Source organism: Aquila chrysaetos, chromosome 20 (genome assembly GCF_900496995.4).
Source record: "Aquila chrysaetos chrysaetos chromosome 20, bAquChr1.4, whole genome shotgun sequence".
In the NCBI taxonomy this organism is placed as follows: Eukaryota; Metazoa; Chordata; class Aves; order Accipitriformes; family Accipitridae; genus Aquila; species Aquila chrysaetos.
This window is the reverse complement of record NC_044023.1, coordinates 3,109,109-3,125,383: the sequence shown is the minus strand read 5'-3', so window position 1 is coordinate 3,125,383 and position 16,275 is coordinate 3,109,109. Positions and strand designations below refer to the sequence as shown.

Genomic DNA, 16,275 nt, shown 5'->3' with positions numbered 1-16,275 from the left:
ACATGGTTTTTCAGGTTTCTGGCTACTTTGGAGCTGCTGTTGGCAGAATGTATTCTCTAAAATGGAAGCATTAGATTTGTTAAGATCAGTGCTCTTTAGCTTGATTTAAGACATTCTTGATAGATGGCATTCTAAAAGCTGCAACAGAAGTAGCGAGAGGTTTCATAAGACACATATAGCCTATTTTTGTAATTAGAATATTTGATTTTTCTGTTGAGAAGTTACTTGTCTTTCTACACTCAAACTCTTCAAAGAGATTTTGTAAATGATTGTTGGCTTTGGAGACCATATAAATGGCTTCTAGTAGCTGAAGATTTTCCTTTCCTCCTATCCAGTAAAATTTGACCAGTGCCATTGCTCCACTGTAAAGAAAATAGAGTTGTAAAGTTACATGTCATCCAACCTTAAATTTACTGCAGTGATGTCACAATTGTGTTGTAATTCCGTATATAAAATCACTGATATTAGGCTAATAAACTTGCATCTGATAGGGAAACTACTAAATCTTGTTCTTTTTCGAAAAGGATCACTCTTAAAATGTTGATTCATTAAGAGCGTTTAATTGAATGTTTCACTCAGAATGTTTTGTTTTGGTCAGAAGAACTGGAGGTTTTGTCATGCTGGTCTTACGCTTCAGCATATTGCATCTTAAGTTAAATCATACAGCTAACCTTTTTCTTTTTTTAATTCACCTAACAAATGCTTAGCTGCTTTCATGATGTGTGTATATACGTGCTTTAATAAGCTAAATAGTAAACTAATTTTTTAAAATTGCTTCTAAGTTTTGAGTTGTTTAAAAGAGATTCTGGAAAAGTCATGCATATTCCAGAAGGAGTGGCTGACTACATTAAATAGAATGTTTTTGGACAGCCTGAAGTTTCCATGAAAACCTTACCTCCCTACATGCTTAGCACAGACTGCGTTTGCCCAGATTAAAGCAATACAATTTGCCGTAAGATGTGGAAGAATTTTCACTTACTGAATATCTTTTTAACTTGCATTGTTTGATTTCCTGTTCCAGTGCTGTGCTGTTGACCTGATTATTATCAGTATTAATACCATCTTGACATACTTTACCTTATCTTTTTAAAATGACTGATAAGCATATAATCATAATTCAATCTGCAACCAGCATAGGAATCATAACACAGATTTTGTTTGTGGTTCAAAGTTCATACTAATTGCAGGGGTTTTAGTCAATAGAGCACCTATTTCTTTAACATGAGATGCATCAGGAAATTATAAATGTTCTACATGACTTCCTTAGCATGACAATTTACTCCGTAAATAATAAAATTAGCAAGTGTTTCTACTCTGTCTTGAAATGACAGTAAATTTCAGGCATCTGCTTTTTCCACATCTGGCTTTAATTTAGGTTCTGTGGAACATTTTTTGTTTTTTTAATACCAGTTAGATATTTATGTACAGCTTCAGCAAGAGACTCTGATGACACGCATGGCTTTGAAAGCCAATAGAATCTGTGGGAAACTCCCACGTCAGCACTTAGACCTTGTTTCCACTGGATACAGTTCACTTCGGGAGCTGCCCAAGCTCACATAAAAATTGCACTTCTCTTTTCCAGATCACTTTGTCTCCTTACTCCTAACCTAAACTTTTTAACTTGACATTTGTTCAATGTGTGGTTGAGTTTAGTAGCTGGGCTTAAAATAGAGAAAGCCTATGCATCTCTTGAATTATTAATCAGAAACTGGAGGTGTTGATTTGGAGACAGAACAACAACCAACTGAATGACTTCCAGTTCAGAGTTTGGCTGGGCTGCCCTATGATGGTTACATATCACAGTGCATCTCTAAAACCAGCTCGTTTGCTTGCCACATATGCCAGATTTAACCCTGCAAAGTGTATTGGGTTTTTCTGATGTTGAGAGCTTTTTATATTTAATCTAGTCTAAAATTACAGCTTTCCTGATATGCACTCAACTACTCTTGTGTTAAAGATTAATTTTTACTGATGTGGCACACTTCTGGAAGTGAAAACTGACACATTAATAAAACCCTTAGTCAAGATCATTCCATAGTTGTGGAAGAAACTTTCCCAATTGTAAGATTTTGTAAGAAACTTACTTCTTTAAGGGTACTCACTTTATGGTTGCCCTTTTTCTTCAGAAACAGCTGCCACTGTTCTTCAAGGCCCAGTTAAGCAAAGTAACCAGGCTTATCCTTAGTTGAACATACGTAAGTGCTCTTGAAATCACTGGGAGTGAGGCATCTATTGAAAGGTTTTGAGAGAAGGAGCGATAACAGTGGTAAAGTGAAATTTTTCCATGAATTCACTGTAGTATGTGTAGTTGAATTTTTATAGAAGACTTTTTCAGCTATATCCATTTTCAGAAGTACAGAAACTTAATTTCCCTTTGTTCTTAATAAGACCAAAGTATAAATATACTTTCTTACTTTGGATTTCAATTCCTAAATTACTTGGATGCTTTAGGAAGCTTTACTATACTTTCTGCTTTCATCAGGATGAAAGAAAATCATAAATTACATAAAAGAAATAAAATTTTCACTTTGTTTTATGACTGATTATAAAGGATATAAAGGATCATAAAGGATTCTGGAAAAAATCAAATCTGGACCAGAGTTCATGTTTCTGAATGTGATTATAAAGGTCAGATATTGGTGCCAGCAGGTCATGATGCCTGTGTTATTTTACTTCAGTAATTTTTTACTTCAAGTTTTTTGTCTCTTACAATGTGATCCATAGTATCTATAGTTTTTATGACGAGTTCTTGTGGTCAGTGGTTGGTGAGGTCAGAACCCTATTTGGTATTTGCAAAATCCCCTTGCTGTGCTGGTTTACTGTATCCCAAACAATGCTGATTAGAACTCTTATCCTGTAAAAGGGTAGGATTAATTTAAAAAAAAAAAAAAAATCATGCTAGTAAAGTACTTTGAGCTCTTTGAATAGGAGAAAATATGCAAAACCCTTCTTCATTCTGATTCTGCACTTACTTGAAGTTTGTGCCTGACCATTTTTTCAGCTATTTCTTGGGGAACAGGGCTTAGTTGTATAATAGGCAGCTGGTATTAAAAGTGAACTTTGTGCTTATCCAAATTTGGAAGAAAATTCAGAATTTCCAATGTGCTTTGCTATTAAAAATATCCTGCTTGTTTCTGATTCTGCATTATATTATGCAATGTATTTGATGCTGAAACAATAACAGATGAATAGCCAAAAAAAAACCCCAAACAAAACAGAAAAACCCAACACAATATTATAATAGTAAGTTCTGTAACTTAACAATTTTTTTCTGTTAGCCAAGTAGTATTCGGAATTGAATTTTACTTGATGTTATGAAAATTACTTAAAAAACCCACTACTGATGGGTAGACCAAAATTAATATTTGAGACTTTTCTGTGTCTGTGAGCTTTTTTGTTTTCCTTCATGTTTTTAATCTGGTGCGTTTCAGGAGAAATTCACTTTGGCAGATCCAGGCCTGCCCTGGAATCTCTTCCGTAAGAGATTAAGAGATTAATCTGTTTTCTTTCAGGAGGTGGGTTGGTTTTTTTCGTCTTGAGTTTTCTCATGATGTCAATTAATGTCATCATTTTTCTTCATTCATCAAGCAGTATTTCCCAGATCTTCAAATAATGGTAAACTTTTTCTGCAAAAAAATGCCTGTTGAACACAGTCCAAATGAGAAATTAATCTTGGTTACAGTAGATTTTAAAATGTATGTAAGTTTCCAATGCATTCTGGTTATTATGCTTTGCTATTACGTGCCTAAAATAGATTTAGTAAGTCTGTCCTTCACACAGTGTTCTGCTGAATCTATGGTATTTCTGCTGTTGAAATTTTGCCAAGGAGAGGTAATTGTTACATCAACACAAAGCAGTTCAAACTGAGTTTTATAGCCTTTGGACAAGCCCAAGAATGGTCTTTATGCTGATACCTTATGCTACTCTTTGAAGAATTTAGAAGTATCTGTGAAGTGTTTCCTCTATTTTGTAGCAAAACATGAGCTCTTTGTCTTTCCCCTGATAACTTTACTCATAACTTCAATTATTATTACTAATAATACTCAAATGCTCTTCCTAGGACTTACATCAGCAACCAATGTGCACAAATACTCATGTTTCGTAATATATTTGAATAAATATATATTTGTCCCTTCAGGCCAGTGAGGGCCACGTGCAGTCTTTTTACTTAGTTGAAGCCAAGGGAAAGAAAGGGGAAGGACAGTTGATTGTAGGGTTGCACAGAATGGAAAGATTTCTGTGAGTGGACCGTACCACAGGAATGCTTCAAGGAAGATCTCTAGGATGAGAGCCTGCCAATCTTCTGAGCTGGAAGTCCTATAAGACCAGAGCCTGGTGTGTAATAGTTACAAACATATTTTCATCAATCAACCCTCATTAATGTTTGAATTCCAAAGCAAGATTTTAAAAGTGAGGACAGCTATAGAAACGCTACCCATATCGCTTCAAATGAATAAATCTATATCGTCATAAACATCCTATGTGACCTTGTCTCAAAAACATGAAACAACCTTATAAAATACTTTTACTTGCAAATTTTGACTTGTAAATGCTGGCATCCTTCAATAAAAGGTGCTACTGATTAGCTGCATAGATTGATAGATCTATTAAACTTGTATAGTTATTAGTCAAATTAAATGAAACTCCACAAATTCAAATCTAAGAATTAATACTTGGGGCAGAGATAGAGGAAATGGTAGCTATTCAGTGTAATGAAGTTTTTTTTAAATTTAAACTGCTGTTGATATCAAGCTGTCTTTTTTTGTTTGAAATTTCAAATTTATGGAAAAAAAATTAGACCAAAACCACTGAAAGAAATGGAATAATGGCATTTGGGTTAGCAACAGATGGTAATTTTTTTTTTTTTTTCACTTATTGAACTGTGAATTGCTGTCATAGTGCCAAAACTTTGATAGAATTTAAATCTTATCTGCATATAAAATTTCACAGTAAATCTTGCATAGCTATAAAATGGAAAGTACTGCTATGAATAAACGTAAAATCTAATCAGTTTTTATGTGACGGAAAAAGCTATGCAACAAATAGTCAGCTATAAAAAAAATTAGCTGTAGTACTATAGCACCTTCCAGGTGCTCTGAAACTGCTGTAGCATTAATATTTAGTCTATGGTCTTGATAATGCCTATGCAGCTTTTGAGTACTGGTTTGTATAGATGATAATTCAGGATTGTTTGTCCTCTTTCTAAACAGTATTGTTCAGTGGAGGTTAGTACTGTTCAGAATCAGACATTCTCTACCAAGAGGGCTCCAAGTGTCTGTGCTTTCTGATGTCTCCTGTTTTAACAATAACAGCACCTCAAGTACAGTTGCAAAGGTACACTAGTTTTCTTCTTTATGAATTATTTTAGTTGCTCTCATTAGATCAGTATCTAAACAAGGAGTTTTTGAACTGATGAAGTAATGCTTCAATTTGTGCCATGATAGTAAAGGATATTAAATTGTACTTTATTTAAGATTTTAGAATATATTCAGGTATTGATGAACATAGCACCCAAAATTTTGAAGTGAACTGCTATACTGAAGCTGTAAAATCTGAAAAATGGATTTGTTGATGTCTTTAGAAACTAATCATGCCTCTAAGGAACTTAGTACACTTAATTACATTTTTTTACTATTGTCTTCCATAAGGCATAAGAAGACATACCCCCAATTTTCATGTGTAATGATCCATCACAATGAATGAGCATTAATATGACTGAACAGGTTCAATATTCTGTCATAATTTCTTTGCCAGCGTCTGACATTACAAGGTGAGGATGTTACAAATTACTTCTGTAGCTGGAATGGCTAATCTAGTGAGTAGGAACTCAGTACTTTTAAAGCATCTCCACAATGTGGGCATACCCTCTTATGACAGTGAGGACTTCAGCAATTTGAAGTCTGTGAAGGATTCATAAAATTATTAACAACACTTAATAAGCACTTAATGAGAAAGCAGTGAGGACCCAACTGTCGGATGTGGTGGGGGAGGACTGAAAAAGAGTGGTTTCTTGGAGTTAACTAGAGATAGGGCATGCAGCATGTGCAAATGCAGCACAACACTATCACCATGTTCTATATTCCCTATCCCTCCTTTTTTTTCCTGCTTTGGACAGTAAGTGCATGTTTCCCTATGTAGCAATGGTAAAACTGTTTCTCCTGGAGCATTCCCACCCTTCTGATACTTCACTGAGACAGAAGTGCTGCCCATTTCCATTGCATAATATCTTGGTGTAATTTTTCATGTTTCTGTTTCACCTGCCCCATATATAGGTAAGGAAATACTGTCTTGAGTGTTTTGGTTGCTCCATTGGCAGGCATAGACACAAAATCTACTAATCCAGGCACAAAATGTGATCTTAATAATCTAAAGGTAAAGAAACATGATCAAAGGAGTTAAAAACTCAACTAGGTTGCCCGTGGAGATAGAGTTTTGCAAAGTGCTTTTCCTCCTTCTCCCTAAGGATTATCCAGAGTTTGAAGATACAGCAATGTTGAACAACCATGCCTAAAAACTGATATGGAATTACTGAAGTGGTGTATCACTTCAAAACAGTGGAGTTATGAACATGAACTTCCTATAAATTCTGGCCTAGTTTTCTAGGAGTCTTACACATTGAAATTCATGGGGAATTACACACTGAGATCCTAAAATCTTTATTCATAATTGGATCCAAATGTTTTTGGCTTGTAGCCTGTTCTCTCCTTGTACTCTCTTTCCACTTCTTTCTGTCTAGAAGAGGACTAGTACTTTACAACACTAACCAGGTGTTTGAGAGACGTATTTGTTACCTGGCTAGTAAGAGCTACCAATAACTTTAGGCCTGTAATAGATTTAATACTCGATCTCCTTATCTTGCTTAAAATGGTAAAATAACTTCTCCATGTTCTCAGCTATGCACTTCAGCAGTCAGATTGCAGCAGTTTGTTACTAAGAAGTTAAAATGAGTGTGGCTTATGACTCTTAAATTTAATACAGCATCGAAGTTTATAGTAGGGGGAAAAAGTATAAACAATGTGGTAACAGACAGTAATAGTAAGAATAATAGTGTGCAAGTCTACCTCTCACACTCTCACTCTTTCATTACTACGTGTATACAGAAGAGAGTACCCTGATACACGTAGAAAAAGAAGTCATTAATACATATTGTAATTTGTCAACATTATTCTACAGCATTTGTATTTATTTATATTATCCTAATATTAAGCTGTCCAGCTGCCTTGACGTAGAAAATGCTTTGCAGATTTTGGTTTTGTTTTATTGAAATGTTCACTCAAACCTATCTTCCCATCACTTGTCCTTGTTATCCCTCTGCATCTGTCTGAAAGATATTATTTTAGCTGGTTGAAATGGCCTTTGAACAGTGCTGCTGTCAAATCCACGCATCCCTGTTATGTTAAATCAAGATACCATATATTTCTCTTTTGAATACCATAATAATATTTGGTATTTTTGATGGATTTTGGATTTCCATGGCTCCAAGTGTTTAGGCAACAGCAAGCTGATAAGATGTGTAGAGAATGTACCGTGCCTACTCCTTTCCTGTTCCATTTGCAAGATTCAGGTAGTCCCTGATTCCTGTCAGTGCCTGCTTTGCAAGGTGAATAAGCAAGACCAGACTGTAATCCTGATAAGATTTAACGAAATTGAATGCCACTGAAGTCTCATTGTTTAGTGAAGACAGTAACAATAACATATAGATAAAAATAAAAACCTTGTCAGAGTACTCTGTGTCTTGTGGTAATTGGGTTCATAAATCCCTGGAGTAAACTTTTGGGGAATAACTTTCTAACATATTGGTAATCTGCACTGATTAGAGGTTCATTTTATGGTTCTGTCATTAAAAGGTAATTGTTTAGCTGTGATTGGAATCTGATTTTTCTCTGTAACTGCAGCACTAACTATTGGTATGTGATAAACAAAGGGAGAATTATCAAGTGATTATGATCTTGTTCCTGCAGAAAGAATGTCTTAATGTGTCCCTCTGCTCTCAGCTTCTTTGTCTGATGCTCCAAATACTAGTGTTACTGAAATAGGGCATTTTTATGCCCACAAAGAAAAGAGTAACGAGACATAAGCTTCTTAAAATTCAAGTTGTGTAAAGGGGAGGGCAGGGAAAGTTAAGGCAGCTTAATGGTTAACCTTTCTGCCCCCAAAAATCAATTCTTCTGAATCTTCTTGCACTTCCCCTTTGTGGGAGCAGAGATTATGAAATTGTCAGCTGTCCCCGTCCCTTTTTGCACAAGGTGTACCAAAAAGTTCTCAGGTCTCCTTTATATTTGAGACCCAGCCAAATGATACATCTAGATGATCACAGCTTGCAATGACTAAGTGCTCTTAAAAATTACTGTGTATTTGAACTCTTTTTCTGTGAACCTAACTCTTGATGTCTTGCTCTGAGGAAGCCCAAAAGAACCATATGAGTTTGAGTAATAACAGGAAAAACAATGTTCATAATTCCTGAAGTAACCTCAGAAAACTGTATCTATCTTAAGAATGCAGTCCCTCTACTGGAATTCTAGTGAAGACAGGATAGTCAGTAAGCAAGAAGCTAAAGTTTGTGAATTAATGCTTAAAATACTGAGAGGGACCAAGTGCGTATCTGGAGACAAAACTGTGATCCTCTTAGTGCAGGGCTTTCAGCCTCCTTTCTTTCCCTTCCCAGGATGCTGACTTTTTCTTTGCCCTTGCTCTAATCAGTTTTCCTTCCTTGCAGGATTTGGGATTAGTTAAGTGGTGAGGACAATAGTTACACTTTCTAAAATATCTAGCTAGTTTTTACAGAGGAGGCTTTATAAAAGCAAAACTGTCTTTTGGGCTAGGCTGCAATTTTGAACGAGGTGTATCATTACTAAAACCATGTTTGGCAAATTAGGATTATAACCTGCATTCTCTTTTTTTTTTTTTTTTTTGGGGGGGGGGGTGGTGGAGCTGGTAGGAGAGGGAGAGTAATTCTCTTCTAGAAAGATTTTCAAACTATGTTGACTCCTTTTTCTTTAAAGGAAAAATCTCCAGTAAAGAAGGGAGAAGTAAAATAATTTAGGGATTAAATCTCTTCCATTCCAATATATTTTGTTACAATGAAGAATAAATAGACTGTCCAAGATGCATTCTATTATTCTCATGTGAAGAATAAGAAATTACACAACACAGACAAACATGCTGATAAACTTTGTTTTATAATTAAGAACATAAATTATACAATGTGCATCTTAGTGCAAGCGAACAGTTGCAGAGTATATGGGCCCCTGTAGATCGTTCGAGTAAAAAAAAGAAAAAAGTTTGCTGCTGGACAAATTACTACCAGATGCAGATTTCAATAAACACATACTGTTGTAGCCTTACCCAAAGGTGCTATGAATTTCTTGAGGCAAGTCTGCCTCTGCATTCACTAAACTGTTGAATGTTTGAACGTTAATTGAGTTACTGTATTATTTACGAATACACTCCATCCCCACGGTTTTTAATGTACTCTCTTCATCTTGTAGACCTTTAAAGGTTGTCCACAAGAGTATTTAATTGTTAACCATGTTTGCATTCTTCTGACAATCTATATTTCCTCTGGAAATGTCTCTCAAACTCCTCTTAAGGCATTCATGTTAGAGTTGCACAAGAGAACTTGTGCTGTCAGTTATCACATATACCAAGTGCATTGGTATTTTATTATTGTCAACAGGTAATTTTGACTACAAAACCTTTCTGTACAAACAGTAGTAGCTTTTTTTCCAACTTTCTAAACCACTGATTTTCCTGTAAATATAGGTGGAACTACTAAGTGGTAATAAATGAAGTTGATTACAGTGCGAAGAGTTGTTGAAAAATCATGCAGATTTACCACAACTTCTCTTTAAGGTCAGTGATTGCTAATTCACATTCACATGACAATCAGAGGAAATTAAGCATCACAAATTTTAATAACAAAACATCAATATTAAGACCTACTTCTATGGAAAACCCTTTGTAAACTACTTCTCAAATCTTCACAGTTTCTTAGGGTTTGTTTCCTTATGAAGTATGCAATATTCTTACCAGCATGATTTTTTAAATATTTACATCCATATTGCTATTATAATGCAAATATTGTTGGCTAAAGTTGACACTAATTTTGCAGAGATTTATAAAACAGGCAAATTTGAATAGCCTTTAAAATTAGTACTAACCTAGCTCTTACTGGTTGGAAGAATCTTCTTTCTATTAGATTCTGAATATTTTCATGTTATTTACACTTTAATGAACATCTCTACAAAGTGCCGGTATTGCCTTTGCCTTACTCTAGTTCAGGTTCTCCTGAGTTTCCTTTTTACAACATCTTTTTCTTGAACACATTATAACTTGGCTTCTAGCTGAAATCTGCTATGCAGCATACTTGTTTTTATGGAATTGGCTGGAATCCTGGAGAGACCACCTGATAGCTTAGGAGTGATAAAAATTAATGACCAATTCCATAGTTAAAACCCAGATTTGATTCTAAGATTAGCCTATTTGTGCCTGAGAAGATAAGGATTGCTTATCTTAGTTTTTCCTTAGCAGTGATTTCTCTTAGTTGATTTAAGGGCAAACTGATGGAAAGTTACCTCCTTGTAAATGAAAGTTGTGTCTGACCTCATGAAGAGACATCAGAATAGTCTATGGTGTTATGCATACAATAAAAATTTTGCCTAGAGAAAAAGACTTCGTTTTTAAGTTTGGAGAACATAACGTTTAAAAAAAAAAAAAAAAAAAAAGGTTTAGGATGATTTTCTGTTTTCTCGGTCTCTCAACCTTTAAAAACCTTACTCTATATGTTAACTAATTAATGTGTTTCTGATCAGCAACGAGTTGTTGCATTCCCTAGATATTGAGTCTGAGACACTGAAACTATACTTCACATGTAATATTTCATGAAGCAAGAGCAGCTTGTGAGTTACTGAGTACACAGGAAAACTTTTGTCATTCTACAGGTGTGGTGATGAGTTTTAAAGTAATTTAACTGTTATACAGCAACCTTAAACTAATGCAGTTTTACTGGATAAATATGACTGGCTTTGATAAGGGGAAAATGCTGGACCACGAAATCTAACAACATACTCTTAAAAAAGTTAGGTTGAACTGCAAGCCTTAATATGAAGTGAAAATCATGACTAAAACGTGAGTAAGAATATATATGAAGCAAATATTACTAGTTTTATCTTTAAGTTTCTCAACTCATTAGCACTTTGTCACCGAAGGCAGGAAGGCCAAATGCAAGTCCTTAGACCTTGTTGGTGTTTTTTTATACTCTTCAGGAACATGAAAAATGAAAATCAAATTTTGCATGTAGTCATTGGTTTTCAGTAGAAAATGGTTACCTCTATGAGACTTTAGATTAGATTAACAGGTTGCCCAAAAGGGTCATGAACTCTCCATCCTCAGAGATATTCTAAAGCTGTCTCGGCATGGTTCGGTGTGCTCTAGGTGACCCTGCTCAAGCAGGGGGGTTGCACAAGATGCCCTCCAGAGGTCCCTTCTAACTCAGTCATTCTGCGATTCTGTGAGTTGCCTGTCTTTAGTCTCACAGAGCCAAGTGTCTGCTCTTTAAACAAATACAGCAATCAAAATAAGCAGGTGTACCAGGTTTCAGAGTTTTGGAAGGAATGATTATTAACTCTAAAAATGGGACTGGAGAAATCACTTCTCAAAGCACAGGGAGAAGGGGAGCACACAGGTCTGTTCCAGCAGCATATATGTATGTGCCCAGTTAAAGAAAGCCTGAGAACAAGGTGGGGGGTCTGATAGATTCTTGTAAAAGAAATAAAAACATGATTCTGTAATGCGTGAAAAGAAAACTAAATCAGACTCAGAAAATTTTTATAAAATAAATTTAGTAAAAATAGTCCTTAACTTATCTATGAAAGTCCTTTTTCAAAATTATCTCAGATATCCATGTCCGCATTGTCCTCAGTTGAAGCACCGTGTACCAATGTATGTTTCAGTCCTGTGAGTTCAGGGGACTCTAAGACTGTGCGTAGCAGTTATGCTGAAATCTCTGTGTATGAAGGTATACATGCAGATGTTGTCTTATTATTGAAGTGTAAAATGTTGCAAAACGATTATTTAATGGCACATGACTCTTTCATAGCAAATTAAGACAAGAAGTGAATTGACTCTATTCCAGTTAAAACACAAAAGTAAACATAATAAAACTAGTCTGTTTGGAATGAACTTAAAGCAGTGAGATTATAGAAATAATTCTGGAGAAATATTCTATATGTGCAAGCACATTAGTACTTTGTCATCTTGAAATATGGGTTCTGTTTAAGTACTTACTATATGTGAAAGAAATTTCTGTAATTTTAAAGGACTTACTCAAGCCTACCTGACAAAGAATTTGATCCTGTGCAAGTTAAGTGTGAAATTATGTAGGTTAATCAACAAATACAAAAACCACATAGTTAAGGAAAAGATACAAACTGTGATTTAGATGGAGGTAACTAGTAAGATGATTATTTATTTTGTTATAAATAAAGTACAAAGAAAAGTCACAGAAGTAGAGAAGGGAAGCACAAGTAAACCTGTGAAGAATTACTTTCCACCCTCTCAAGGGGATAGGGGTTAAGAGATACAGTTTTAAAAGGGTTTATGTTGTTCAAAAGTTTATTTATCTAGTGTCTACTGAGACTGTGTGCCTGTCTACTGAGACAGTGTGCCAACAACAGCAAACCCAAAATGCAAGTTAAAAAGAAAAAGAGAAAACTACTACTGGAAAAGAATATGAAGGCATAACAAAGCTATTTAAAATTATTACAGTGCAACAGCTGGTTTTGCTAATGTTTCTTGATTATTTTAAAAAAAAAATCATCCAAGTTCTTATTCCCTTTGTCTTCTCACTTTTAGTAACTGTAGTATATGAAGTTTGCTATCCTATGACTCATTCTTCCCACAAATACTATTTCTTTGAATAGCCCTTGTAAAAACATGCATTTCATATTAGTTGTCTTAGTTGGCAATTGGGTAGACTTTTTTCTTCCTGGGTGAGTGATTTATATGTACTAATCTCTGGATCTGCCTCTGCCACACATGGTGCATACCAAAATAGTGGTAATACTGTGCTGTACTGCTGTACCTACGATTACTGTGCTCGCGTTTTTGAAAGAATAGAGTTGGCTGGTAGAGTATATCAATCACTGAAACTAGTTTAATCTCTTTTTCCACAGGCAATAGTCTTATATCTAATAATGATATCTTGTATGTGTTTTCAGGGACAGACAGTCATGAAATTGAGGCTTGATTTCAATTCTTAGTGGAATTAAGAAAGATAATGGGCAAGAAGGAGCAAATGCAAAACAAGATGTTATTTCCAGCCTCCAAAAGAAGCCTCTTTGCATGAGTTTGGCTCACTATAAGAAATACTAAAGAGAACTGTGGAAGCTAAATGACTGAGGTTCATTCAGATAAAGAATTGAAGAACATCTGTTACAGCTTTCATATGTGAATGACTGCTGGGCGGTCTATTTTAACTTTATCACTATAGGTAGTCATGGCAGTATTCTAAAGAACAGGCACAGTTGTAGGCTTTCTTGCTGCTTTCACAATACTTCACATTTTCTCTGATGGCACAATGGAAGAGGCAAGCTCATATGAGAGAATTCAATACTGAATTATATATACTCTGTGAGTTTGTCCAACTGTGCTAGCATGCATTCATGACAGCAGCACGCATGGATATTGATATGGTCATCATCCTCTCCAGCTGTCTTTGGTTCCCCAAAGAGAGGGGTGGATTAACTGGGGACAGCCTTTGGATTGAGCCCAAACTGTAAAACATAAGCTATAAGCTCACGCTTTCAGATGGGTAATGAAATACTTTAGAACCTGCCTTTACTGGAATTACAGGGTTTGTGTTGGTTTGGGCTGCTTTTTAGGTACTTCTGCTTTTTGGATTTAATCTAGAGTTTAGAATTTGGATCAAATTGTTTAATGCATTTAATATGTAATTTAATATGGTTTAATGAGGGTTTAATATGTATTATTATTTATGCTTGCAGATTATATTTGGATTACTCAACAGAGTAAAATCTTGGTTATAGCTGAAACATGTTGATAAAGTTCAAGGAGCTGATTGTGAATTTTCTTTTTATACAGTGGAAGTTAGAGATGGTTATGGGAGATTTGGGAAAAGGAGGGAATACTTGCTGTGAAATATATTTTTAGTTAAATTGAGGCGTAAAGGTCACAAACATGATTTTTCTGCTAAGTGAGGTTACACTCAAGCAAGGTTGGTCATAAAAAACAAATTATCACTTTTTATAATGTAGCATTAGTGACATCCTTATCTCGTAAGTAATAGCTGGTAGAGGATGCTATATGGGTTTTCAGGCCAATACTAGAAAAAGGTTAGTGTATTTGGAAAACTGCTAGGATTTAAGCTCACTTATGAAAGAGAAACATTTTGTTTCATAAATAATTTTCTAAATTGAAGAATGAATTCTGTGATCATTGAGACTTTTCCTTTCAAAGGAGAGTGATGTTTCCAGCTCTAGCATAAAATCTGTTATCCTTCATTCTGATTGTAAAGTGAGATTTTTCTTTACTCTCTTCTGTTTAAAAGCAAAAGGAAAGAACTTGTGGCAGAGAAAACTGCTTATAGAATAGACTGCATATTTAGAATGTTATTTTAATGTGAAGGGATGAGGTAATAGAGTAAAGCAATAATCAGAAAGCTGCAATATTTGACTCCAGTATCAAAAACAACTTCACAGTCTCGATCTTTATTGTACTTTTAAAAAAATTTTGTGGGGGCCTCTGATTAGCATATCTGTTTCAGGAAGAGTATCAAGCGTACTCTAATTTCATATTTAAATAGGGGATCTGATTAATACTTCAGGCATGCAAGAGAGCTATAACATTAAAACTGTGGTTACTATAGTGAGATGCTATTATAGACATCACAAGACTTGTTATACAAGGAAACATGATTACTTTGGATTAAGGAAGTTGCCAAAGGCTTGAAAGATTTATAGGTGCTGCCACTTTGAGTTATATATAACTTCATTATTTTGTTGAAAATGTTTAGATCTAGAATTAATGAAGCACAATAAATGCTGATGAAATGAATCAGTAGGTTTGACAGCTTTTAACTGACGCTGAGCAAATGATGAATTTTATTGTAGTATTCTTTAAGTCTCAAAATTGCTAGATAATTTACAGAAAGTAATAAATTGAGCATTTGCACAGACAAATGAAACTAATATTCTTTATAACTGGGGTGACATGCATCAGAATTGACATGATCAAGACATCAATTTGAGCATATTTCTTTAACGGTTTATTGTTCATATGCACGTGAGAGAGGAAATGGTCTATTGTGTTTGTGGAGGAGGTGTCTGTAGTCTGGGTCTTGGAGACAAAAAATGTTGAGAGCAGTCAGTATCTGCAAAGATGTAAGGAGGAAGCACAAGGATGAGTGAGAGCAATGCCAATGCAATGGTCCTGTGTCTGAGCAAGACAAGAATTGAGTACCATCAAGAAGACTAAACTGTGCTGTCCTGGGGACAAAGGGGTTGACAGTTGTAGTTTGAAAGGGGTCTGGAGCTTGTTGAAATACTAGGTAGGCTGAGTGAGTTAGTTTTAAATGTTCTGAGTTTAAGAGGGGCATAGAGGAGTTTAGAAGATCAGAGATTGCAAGCCTCAGGCAAAGAGGAAGTGGGGATATGTGGCTTTAGAAACAAAAGACTTAAATTTGGCTTTTTTTCTGCAGTATCTCCAAAATTTAGTCACGGTTAGTGTAATTAGAAGGGATGATGAAATATAAATTCGTAACAGCATGGTGGTGTGCTGGGCTGCTGCAAGGTCTCTTTTTTATGTGAATTAAGAGTTCAGTGAATGCAGATCATATCAATTTGATCATTCCATTAATCTCAGCTGTATAAAATTGGCTGCATTTAAACATTGCTTCATTAACCCAGCTCAGAGACTAGTGTGACATCCAGTAACTTTTTCTAGACAGCTGCATTCCATTCTATTATATGAAGTCTGTAGTACTGCAGAGATGTTTCAAAATTATTATTATTTTAACAGCTGGCTAATTGCAAATTATTTATTGGGTTGTTAGAGTTAGCTGAGCAGTCATCATTTGCTCTTGTTACCATGATGCAGAATTACTTAAGTGTATTAATGTGAGTGTTAGTAAAATCTGAATGAGAAATGAGCAATAACCAATGATGAAAGGCTTTTAAGTTTTGAAGTAGTCTTACAACATTTGTTTCTTACAAGCAATACTATAAAAAGAAAATATGTAATGGCAGAAATTGTTCTTGA

General features: G+C 35.1%; 1 protein-coding gene across 7 annotated transcripts in view; it reads left to right on the top strand.

Moving 5' to 3' along the window:
* Positions 1-16,275, top strand: part of ATG7 (autophagy related 7) — a 132,161-nt gene that overhangs the window by 52,991 nt on the left and 62,895 nt on the right. For 2 of the 7 annotated variants that reach the window (XM_041118834.1, XM_041118835.1), the window contains exon 19: positions 13,218-13,990. The exons of 4 other annotated variants lie outside the window; for them this stretch is intronic. In XM_041118834.1, coding sequence (XP_040974768.1) covers positions 13,218-13,259 — 42 coding nt within the window. In that variant the 3' untranslated portion in view covers positions 13,260-13,990. Of the gene's footprint in view, positions 1-13,217; positions 13,992-16,275 lie in introns of those variants that run through there. One more of the 7 variants, XM_041118841.1, reaches the window with a different exon arrangement.